The sequence below is a fragment of the Centruroides vittatus genome, unplaced genomic scaffold (genome assembly GCF_030686945.1).
Source record: "Centruroides vittatus isolate TY-2023 unplaced genomic scaffold, ASM3068694v2 contig_1168, whole genome shotgun sequence".
Classification (NCBI taxonomy): domain Eukaryota; kingdom Metazoa; phylum Arthropoda; class Arachnida; order Scorpiones; family Buthidae; genus Centruroides; species Centruroides vittatus.
The window spans coordinates 3883745-3895498 of NW_027120749.1; the positions used below are offsets into that span (position 1 = coordinate 3883745).

The 11754-nt window shown below is 28.6% G+C and overlaps 1 protein-coding gene across 3 annotated transcripts in view; it reads left to right on the plus strand.

The window, feature by feature from the left end:
- The window catches only part of LOC136982304 (RING finger protein 145-like), a 28039-nt gene extending 22831 nt beyond the window's left edge, over nt 1-5208 (plus strand). For all 3 annotated transcript variants that reach the window (XM_067278796.1, XM_067278784.1, XM_067278792.1), the window contains exon 3: nt 2934-5208. In XM_067278796.1, the coding sequence (XP_067134897.1) occupies nt 2934-4612 (1679 nt within the window). In that variant the 3' untranslated portion in view covers nt 4613-5208. The remainder of the gene's footprint in view (nt 1-2933) is intronic.
- The last annotated feature ends 6546 nt before the right edge of the window (nt 5209-11754 follow it).

Sequence of the window (11754 nt, forward strand, 5' to 3'; positions counted from 1 at the left end):
TGACATAGCAGAAAAATAAAAGTTCTGCTATGTCACTAAATCAATAAAAGAACAACTCATTTTGTAAAGAGAACATTTTTATCCATTTTTAAAAGGACATCTTCAGGCAGGTATTCTAAATTTAAATTGCATGTTTTTGAACAGATCTTAATCTCTACATTGCTGTTGATGATGGTAGGATAGTCAATAATCATTGATTTGTGGAATGGTTTTTATGTAGCATCTTGTAAAAACATCTGAGGACTGCCGTATTAACATGTGCTAGGGAAACAAATGTGAAAGTCCATTTTGATCTAGCCAAAATCTTACATTGAATAATGGATAGATTACACATCAGATATCTGGAGTTAATGGAAACCTGCAAGGTGGCTGCAAGAAAAAAGTCATCAAGTATAAAGAGGATAGCACAATCCCAAACCCATGGAAAATATATATCAATTCAACAGAAACATATTCCACACAAGATGCTACATATAACCATTCCACCAATCAATGACCATCAACTATCAACGGCAATGTAGAAATTAAGATCTGTTCAAAAACGTGCAATTAGAATTTAGAACACCTGCCTGAAGATGTCCTTTTAAAAATGGACGAAAACCTTCAATTTTCAAAGTAAGTTGTCTTTTGCTGGTTTATTGGTTTAGCGACATAGGGGAACTTTTATTATTAATATTAACCAGTATTTGATTGTTGTTTTCTATATAAATTTTGGAAGTTTTACACTCTGTGCAAGTTTCCTTACACTAAGACATGGATTTTCACTGTGTGGGCAAAATCAGTTTGCAACGTGCCAATTCTGATGCTGTCATTTTGACAATTAGCAAATTAAACAAAACACTACCATAATTTTTTTTTTCATTTCATATGTCTACAAAGTCTACCTTTTTGTTAAAAAAAAACTGTTAGCTCTAATGGTTGAATTTAAATCTATATGAATTGACCTTGATGTCCTGATTTTGGCATGTTCACCCTTTATAAGATAATGCCTCTTCCATCTTATGAGTGTTTAGTTTGAACATCATATTTGAACATTTGAAATATAGAAATCAATAAACTGTTAATGTAATACAGAAAATTTTTTAGTTTACAGCATCATTAATTTGAAGTCTTGATTATTTTCACATAAGTTGTTAATTGAAACAGTTTTGTCATAAAGTTGCCTTTTATTTCTGTCTTTGGTAATTGATAATAAGATTCATTTGTCTAATTATTAGCATAAATATTTTTAATATTAACTCATTCATATATTTTATTTATCTTTTAAAAATGTATGCTTTTTAAAATGATTTCTTCTAGTGTTTCTCATTTCCCAATCTTTTGCTTGTCCCAGGATTCCAGGAAATCCCAGGATAGAATTAATTATTTTTAAAATATACAAAATATCTTGAAATCAAATGTTATAATTCTTTTTTATTTTTTAAAGCAATTTAATATGTTCTGCAACCTCCAAAATCATATTAATAATGCTGTATAAGAATTATATTAAAAATTACCTTTGAATTATGTAGAAATTTTCACAAATAGAAAAAATTTATTAAAGTTTGCTGGAAACTGCATACGACCACAACAATAACAAAAAAATGTTTTGAATTGAGTTGAAAATTTAAAAAAAAAATGAACTTAGATCAAACTTCTTACTTAAAAAGGTAATTTTCGTTTTTAAGTGAAACATAATACAAAATATTATTGTAAATTTTTATAATAAGATTTTAAAAAGCAAAGATGGTCGATACTCCAATCACTCGATCTGGTTCTTATTTAACTAATGAAAAGCCTGCTACCAAAAATGCCCTTTCTGATTCAATTCATGTGGGTAGAATCGTCTTTAATGCATTTAAGAGAAGACAGATGATGTGTTTTTTTCACCCGTAGTGTTGAAGATTTCTAGTTCATTTTAGAGATTGTGGTACTTCTTTTGCTCTCTAGTATTCTTGATTTGTCTACCTTGGCTGCTTTAACAGAAACATCAAGCTTATAGCCCAATAATTCAGCAGTTCGTTTGTCTTTAATAATCAGGTTTATGAAGAAAAACTTCATACTTGCAGACTTAATACTCATTTGTATCCTGGCCCAATTTGCACAACTTGGCGTTATGCAGTTATTGAAGCTACTGGGCATGGTTAAAAATTAAGACAGCATAAGCACAATTATTACAGATATTACAGGTTCTGACAAGTAAAGAATTTTTAGAGTCCCACCACAAATAAGCTATGTATTGATTATTGATCATTTGTGACATGCCATAACAAGCAAAAATTTAAAAAAAAAAACTAATACGTAGGTTTAAATTAATAAATACAAATGTGTTCTGACAGTTTGAGTTAATTATACTTTATATTGGCAAAATTTCCACAACCTTAACATAAAATAAGAAAAAAGTGAACTTTTAAGAAATTTGCAGGATTTCCTGGGATATTTCCCTGGTTAAAAAAAAAAAAAAACGGGATCCCGTTTGAGAAACCTTAATCTGTGATAATATAAAACTGAAAGATTCCAAAATCTTTTCATTTAATATATGATATGATATGATATTGATATTAGAGTACAGTATCATGATTAAATAAACAGAATTATAATATTTATTGACTCAGAAATGAAAAAAGGATTTAATAACTTGGAAACTATAATGTACATCCTAAAGTTTGTATTTAAAAAACAAAATCTTTTAGACTTTCCTAGACTCTAAAGGTGAGAATTTTTCAAGAGTTATTAAGTAAAGAAATTAATTTTGACTTCTAGAAGTAGGCCTGAAAGATTGGTATTTTTATACAAATTTAAGGATTTAGAGTTTTAATCTAATCTATTATTTAGATTAAGTTTACTTCACAATAAAAATTTTTTGTTTATTGCAAAATTATACTGAATTAAGTTAATCTTTATATATAATTATTTATTTAATATCTAATTAAATTTTTATTATTTCTTTACAGTGTTATTCCATGGATTTCTTTTACTTTTACTACCGTTACCTTACGTTCGTGCACTCTACACTCATTTCATTGGTGGTGCTCTTCTTTTTAGTTCTCATTTACTTTCTGGATATTATATTCAGATGGAACAAGGATACACTGAAACAAAAAATAAAGATACCTATTTCTTACAGAGACAATTATCAATGTTGACTGCGCACGTCATTATTTCTGGAATTGTGTCTTCTTTGTTACAAAGTGCTGGAAGACCACCTTTATTACTTCTTTCCAGTTGTTCCCTTCCAGTAATAGCTAGATTATTGGATTTTCCTATAGAAACTCTTCAGTTGTTTCACAATTTTAGCAGTGCATCGATTGCAGTCAGTATCTTCCTATATATTTATCATCACGTACCAGTCATTTTAGACTGTGTGAAGCTAGCATATATGGATGCATTGCTTATTGCTGAAATTTATGGATGGATGGCTTTGTTGACTGTTTTATGGAATAAATTATTTGTTCCAACACATTTTGCTGTATTTTGGTTAATTGATTTTGTAGCCAGGTTGGTTGGGAATTTTTATCAGCGTGAGAAAGTTTCTATTTGGGGAGACGAATGGTACATCACTGTGCTTAGTACTATAAGTTCTATTTGTGCTAGTCCTGTAACTCTTGTTGCTACTTCAGTCACTGTTTCATATCTGTCTTATTTTGCACTGTGTGCTACAAAAGCTTATTTACAAGGTCGTACTGCATTTCTTCATGATAATCCAATGCATAGCGGTTGGACAGAAGGATTTACGTTTGTCTTACTTGCACTCCAGACAGGATTGACAGAAATGAAAATGCCAGCTAGGATGGCTGTAATGACAATCATACTTTTCATTGTTCTGTCTTCTTTATTACAGTCAATGCTAGAAATCACTGAACCAGTTGTATTATCTTTGAGTGCTTCTCGTAGCAAAAGTATTAATCGTCACATTAGAGCATTTAGTTTATGTTGCATTCTATTTGTTTTTCCTCTTTACTTAACATATATATTATCTAGTATGTTTCCAATAGATTTTTGGATGATGGTTGTCTTATCGAGCTGTGTTTTGGCTTCTTTTCAAGTATTGGATCTCTTTGTTGTGCATTGTCTCTTTTTATATGATTCTTCTAGAGATGAAGCATGGGAAAGTTTAGATGATGTAGTTTATTATACACGAGCTGTAACAAAAATTTTTGAATTCCTTGTTGCTGTTTTTGTTGTTGGTATGGGATTGTGGGAATCAACAGGAAAATGGAATTGGGTAAATGCATCAATTCTTTTAGTGCATTGCTATTTTAATGTCTGGCAAAGATTGCAAACAGGATGGAAAAGTTTTCTTCTCAGGCGTGAAGCTGTGAAAAAAGCAGAATCATTACCAGCAGCAACATTGATTCAGTTATCTGAACATAATGATGTATGTGCCATTTGCTTTGCTAACATGGAAGTAGCATGTCTCACACCTTGTCAACATTATTTTCACAGGACTTGTCTGCGTAAATGGCTTTATATACAAGACAAATGTCCACTTTGTCATACTACAATATCAGTTACTCCACAACAAGAATCTACAAGTGCCAATCAAGAAGATAATTCAAATCAGTCAAATGAAGTAAATGATGCTAGCCCAACAGCAAATGAAGATAATTTGGTTCATAATCACCCAGAATAAAACCCTCTTAACATACATTTAAAATATGTTTTGAACCAAATTTAGAAATAACCAAATTTAACTTCAACATCATCAATTAAAGTAATAGAATGCGAATTGGATCTCATTTTCATTCCATTATTTAGTGATTGACTGCTCAAATTAATGGGAAAAATTATTGTACTTAAGTGTGTTTACAAAGTCATATTTACTGGGATAAAATCTAAATATTGTATAGTGATATACATACATCATATATTATATATATAATTTTTTTCTTCTCTAAATAGATATTATGTACAGAAACTGTATATTAAAAACAAGTTTAATGTAAGTTTTATTTTTTATTATTAATGATTATAATTTATTTAAACTAATATTTCTTTATTGTGAAAAGTAATTTCTTGAATAGCATAGATGTCTGTTGACTGTAAAATTATTTTGATAAAAAAAAAAAAAACAATTCAGACGTTTCATTATTATAGAATTGAAACTAAATATTTCATTTTATTAAGACTTGATTAGTATATTAGTAAAATATAATGCGGATTGAATAATTTATAATTTTTCTAAACTATATTAGTTCAAACTTCTAACATTGTCTTAAATAATTATATTCAGAAAATTTTAATTAAAAATTCAATTTAGAATTTTTATTCAAATTTAAATAAAATTTATTTATAATTTACTTTAGAAAATTTTTAATGTGCTTTCTTGTGCATTTAAAATATTTTGTAAAATTCTTATGTATTTCATTTTCTCAAAATAAAATATTGAATGTATAAATTTTAGTTTATAATATTAAATATATAATAATAAAACTGGTATCGATTAATGAAACATTAATTTTGTACATAAAAGTCTCATTGTTACAGAGTTTATAAAGACATTTTCAACAGTTCGTAAAATTGTTCAGCAATATTAGTTCATTTGGGCCTATTTAAGAAAGATTTTAAAGGATCAAGCCTTCTGGTGCCTTACCATCATCTAATTTATAATGGTTAATCAGTTTTATTGCTTTAAGGATATCCTATTTTATTGTATATAGTTTATAAATATATTCCAATTCTTCCCAAATAATTAAACTTCAAAACTTCCCTATATACACAGCCTTGTATGTAAAAAAGACTTTTAAAAAGTTTGAGGATCCAACTCAGATTCCAACTGGCAACAAGTGTCCACTTTAGTTACCTCAGTCGTCATTAAGCTGTACTTTAAATATTCAGGAGCTAATCATCTGACAGTTATGGAAGAATTATTAAGGCTTTACTTGTTAATTTATACATCATTTTTTACAACTATCAGACATTAAAAATATTTTTAAAGTTTTGCAAATGATTAAGATTTATAGAGATAAGGCAATACAACACATGGACAATCTGCTAAAGGGAGAGAGATACTTTCTACAGGAAAGCCCCCTATTTAGATGTTAGACATGTTACGGTATGTTTATTATTTGAATAAGTAACAAAGCAAGAATGTCAATGGCCTGTGCAATAATTATTTACAGACCTCTATAAAATTTATATTTTTATTGAGTTTATTAATCAAGTGAGTCCTGGTGACCATATAGTCTGTACCCTAATGTAACGAGTCCCATTCCACATTGATTTAAACAAATAAAACATCAAAATAACAGATTAGCAAAAACATTTGACACAAACTTTCCAGTATTGAAGATGATACATGAGGAAATGCAAACAAACTCTTTTCCTCTTACAAATGAGATGGTCAAAGCAGTGAAGGCATAAACATGCTGTTCTAAAACCAGGAATCAGATCTTTGCAAGAAACTCCAGGAATTTTTCATGGCTCTGGGCCTGTCTTCTTACCATTTGGGTTGTCCTCATTGGTATGTTTGGCCAAACCCATGGGGGTATGAATAAAAAGTCCTTGTAATACTCACAAATGAAGAATGAAAAATGAAGGAAGAAAAAGTCACTAATGAATCAATGCAATAATAAAGCTGGGCTTTTTTATCTTTTGACTTTTGTCCCTCCTCTTTTTCAATTCCTCTCTAGCAGAATTTAAAAACTTTCATATACAGTACTCACTTGGTCAAAAATTCAATTCTGCTTTATTTTCCAGAAAATTTTCTTATGAAAGTTTTTTAAATTTTCAATAAACTATGAAAACAAGTTTATAATGACAAAATAACTGATTCAAAATTTTTTAATTAGAAGTGATACGAGTATAAAGTTGTTTTCATTATTAAGAAAATAAAGCACTTATTAATCTTAACAAAAAAGGAAAAATGAAGCATGCTTTACATCATACTGATTTAGTTATTTTGTTAATAATATTGTTAGGAAGATATTATGTAGCCAATTAAATTTAATATAAATTTTAAAAATCTTTCTGGAATAATTTCATAGAAACGAGTTGAAGAAAACTTTTCAACTCTTCCTTTCTGTGTAAAAAAAAAAACAATAAAATAATAGCTCTTCAATAAGCAGTGTTATCTATCAATCACAATTTATAAAGAAAAATGAGTTTATCACTTTATAAATTAATGTTTTCAACTTTATTTTAATCACATTTATACTTAATCCAATTTGTTCATTTTAAATTTTCACAATAATATTTCAACAAATTCAATCTGTATTATTTCACAATGTACAATATGAGACAAAATTAATGATATAGAAAGGTTAAGTTTCTTTAAATACCTTCAAAACATTTGATTAGGATAAGTTAACATTAAAAAATTCAATTAATCATTCATTTAAATTCTATCTATCTATATATAACTGAGATGGGTTGATGATGACGATAATAAGTGCAGAGCCCAAATGGTTAGGAGTTGAAAGTTAAAATTTGGTACACAGTGAGGGCACGTCATGAGAACATACACTAAGAAGGAATTTTTCGAAATTCCCTCCGCGGGGAGGGGTTGTTAACATTTTCCCCCGGGAAAGTGTTTACCAGTTAAGCATTTTTGTTGTTCTTGCATTCTTGGACTAGCTCTTTACAGTCCCTCAATGTGTAGTCTAGAAAAATGTGTAGCATTACACCAAAAACATTGTTGCTCTAAAAAAATTGGAATAGATGTTTCCTATTATAAAGTGAACATTTGTTAAGCCTCAGTTTTGCAATAAGTTGAATTTGTAAGGTTGAATTAATAGTATTTCTATACCCTAAGGATACCTGGATTCAGTTGAGTTTTAATCTCCTAAAATAGTGCAAATGGCAAAATTAAGTATGCCTTATTCCAATTTTGTCCTAATCATTCAGTAAATAGGTTTAAATTCCAAAATTATGCAAAAATTTGTTTTATTTTCTATACCAAAGGTGGTTTTTCCTTTTTTTTTTTTTTTTTTTTTTGTAGTTTCATATAGAAAAAGAATTTTCATTATTATTCGCTTTCAACTAATAATAAAATTTGATTAAGCATTTTAAAACATCCAACACGAGTTGCATAACTTTCCTGACTAAAAAAATAACTTTTACAGTATATTTTTAATTATAATAAATTTGTGGTGTACAGAATTTTGTTATAAAAAAACTTTTTATATTTTTAATTACTATAAAATGGCAATAGGCTTTCATAAAAAAAATTATAAATTCTAATAATAACATCTTCACTAAGTCCAGCCTCTTTCAAGATATGACACATGACAGCCCTTCATCTTATCCTCTCAACCTTTTTTTTTTTTACTTATTTATTTACTTTGGGTTCAAGATATCTCAAAACATGGAATTTGCAAAAAGTCTGAGAGTCAAATTTGACATAATTCCAATATATAAAAGCAAGGGGAGTAAAATGGAAAAGTGCAATTCTGATTAATCTCATGTTTGAGTTCCTATTCTGGTATTATTTCTGCTTGAAACAATTTTGAAAGAAAAATAATTTGTCAAAGAAATTTCTCAAGTTTGTAGATGTAATCCAAGACTTAAATAATAATATACCAATTGAGAAGTTAGCCTATCAATGAATTATAATAATCAGTAATTTTCATTTTATTACACAGAAAAATTAAATTATTAATCAAGGTATTTACTTTATTCATAGTTTTAAACTTTGTCTATGAAAAATAATCATAAGTTATGATGTAGAAAATCAATCTTTAAATTTTTTGTTGGGCACTACCAAAGCAGATATGAATTGGCTCAAAATTTTCTAAGCTTGTACAAACTCAAAAATAATGCTTTTGTTATTTTGGTATAATACAATAGTAATATTTTTGTTGCTTGTGAGAGTAGAACAAAACCCTGCTCCATTGTCACATTCACCTGCTGAAAAGAGATTTTTACCTTTTGAGTAAAGAATCTCTTTCAGCAGGTGAATTCTTTTTCTCTCTTTTGCATCTCTTTCATCCCTTTTTGCAGGAACAAAATGTCAGGAAAACATTAGCATGTATCAAAGATTCACCTCTAAATTAGATGAAACAATTGGAGTTACAGAAGAAATACAACTAATGACAAGTGATAATGCTGTTACTGAGGAATTGAAAAAAATAGGAAAAATAAATTACAAAGTTATCACCAAAAGAACTATAACAAATTACATACGTGATACAGGCATTTAATTTTACTATATTAAATCAATTTAGCACCTTAAAAGTAGTAATTTTGGAAATAAAAGATAGAATAAACAATTATTTTTCTTTTAAACTATTTTGTACAGAATAAAAAGTTTTAAATGAATTTATGTAAATAAGATTAAGACAGGAACAATCATAATTTTGGATAAATGCATGGCATAACGTGAAGATAAATGCATTAAATTTAAACAAATTTATAATAAATCCAGCAACTATTTAAAAAAAAGATAAGATACATTATACAATATTTAATATTTTTTTAAATTCAAAAAATATGTCATTTTGCATGAGATTTTGGATACCCTCATAAAGAAAAAAGCCCTACAGTATTAAAAATAATATTTAGAGATGTAAAAAAGAAGTTTATTACTTACTTTTTATTAAATTCATACATCATAATACTGAAATTGAACAGACGTTTAAGACAATGCAATCATTAAATAACTCAAGGAATTGAAAGAAAAACTTAGTGTATTCCAAAAATTGAAGAGACAAGAAAAACAGGTAAAACAGTTAATTTCACATCAACTGGAAATTATATCATTTCTATGTAAAAAAAATATATTCATAATATCGCTAAAAATGTTGTGTTTTAACACAAAGTATGCAAAAGTAATCTCTATTGAAACAATTATTCACACTAATTTCTGAGAGCAAATTGAGTTTTAACAAATTTCTTTAAATATTACATTTGAAGTTAGTAATCTTTTTCTTTATGCTGTATGAATGTCAAAAGTTAATAACCCAAATGAGAAATAATCTTGTACAGTACATGTAGGAAAATGATCTGGACACACTTAATTCCTCACATAAATCTAGTAAAAGGGGAACATAATAAATACTATTATCGATTTTCTGTTATGGGTAATACAGATGTGCTGCTGGAATTTAAACATATCAAAATGGTCATTTAATATAATGTAGTCAAAAGTCGTCAACTAATTATACAATGAATTAGGAATGAAATTAGTTAATTTTTATCTGCGGTTATTAGAAATTACAGTATGATTGAATTGCTTTAGTTGTGCATTGAAATCACCACATGAAACAGTCAGTTCTGAATTATAATAGGTTGTTCAAGTACAGAGGAAAGTTCCACCTTCAGCTACATCTAGCCAATAAACAGTGTTAAAAATTTTTCAAAATTGGCAGAGTTGACATTCCTCGTATCTAAGTCCTCCCTAAATCAGGTAAGGCCAATGTGAAACAAATTTGAGAAATATTTGCATGTTCATCTAGAAAATCAATTAAGGGAGCCTCTCTGCAATTGCAGCTACTGAAGTCAATAGTAAATGATTTCATGTATTTCTATAAAAGCTCCAGTTGTCAGTGTAGAGCTAGATGACAAACCAAAGTGCCTGGCATTTGCAATTGATATGCTGAATGGTTTGAAAGTTGCTTGTGCTTATTAACATTGCCACAAACATGAAATGCAAATTTATCCAAAAAAAAAAACAATGTCTGTATTTGGGACAGTGCAAAACCACACAATAAGTAAAAAATGTTTGGTGCTGCCTTATGCATGACCAAATGATTAGCTACAATAAAAAATATGGCCCTTACTCAATGCCAACAATTATTACGATATATTAGAACTATACCTGGTACCATGACTAAAGATTAGCAGCCTAATGTGATCTTTCAGCAAGACTAAATTTCTAAGCAATGGAGAGTGCAAATACTTTTGGCTCAATGTGTTTTCCCAGTAGTAGGTAGGTCAAGATAGTCCCATTCTAGGGCCAACCAGATCACCATCCAGATACATCATCTTTGACATCCACAGGAAAAAAAAATTGCCAATTCAACATCAAACTAGTGTACAATAGACTATTTTTTCCCTCAATGAAAGCTTTAGCCACGGTGGAGAGAACTGGAATATATACATGTGACTGAATTTATACTTAAAGACTAAAGTTTTTTTATTGTTCAGATGGCCAGTTTTTGTTGTTTTGAATTTCATGAATGAATTTATTGTGTGTCTGAAAAAGATTTAAAGTATATAAATTAACATATTTAAACTTTAATTCCTGAGTTCTGTACAAATTCAATAATGAATTTTCCAAGGTATACAAACAAAAAGTTTGAGTCCTTTTTTCTATTTTCTTCCTTTATTCCGGTCAGGAACCACTTTGCAGCTGGCGACATTTTGTGTGATTACTCGAATCCGCCAGAGGGCCCGCAGCTAAAAGCGATTATATAACACGGGTGCTATTATGGAAGATTAACAGTTTTTAATGTTTTGTAAGCGCCGTAGCCTACAGAAACAGGTCGGCGCCGAAGATCATTTTTAATTGTGTTGTGAATCGTCTAATGGTATTTTGTTCGTTATTTTAGAAGTTTTTTTGACTTCATGTCGCCAGCTGCAAAGTGGTTCCTGACCGGAATAAAGGAAGAAAATAGAAAAAAGGACTCAAACTTTTTGTTTGTATACCTTGGAAAATTCATTATTGTATATAAATTAAATATTTTTACATCTTTTTCAGATGTTTTCATTTGGTTATCGATGAAAAATAATGAACATTAATTCCTTTTTAAAGTGAGTGAGAAAATGACAACTAAGTGTTTAAATATTGAATTTTTGTTAGATTGTTAAATAAAATTCTATATTTTAAATCTCTAA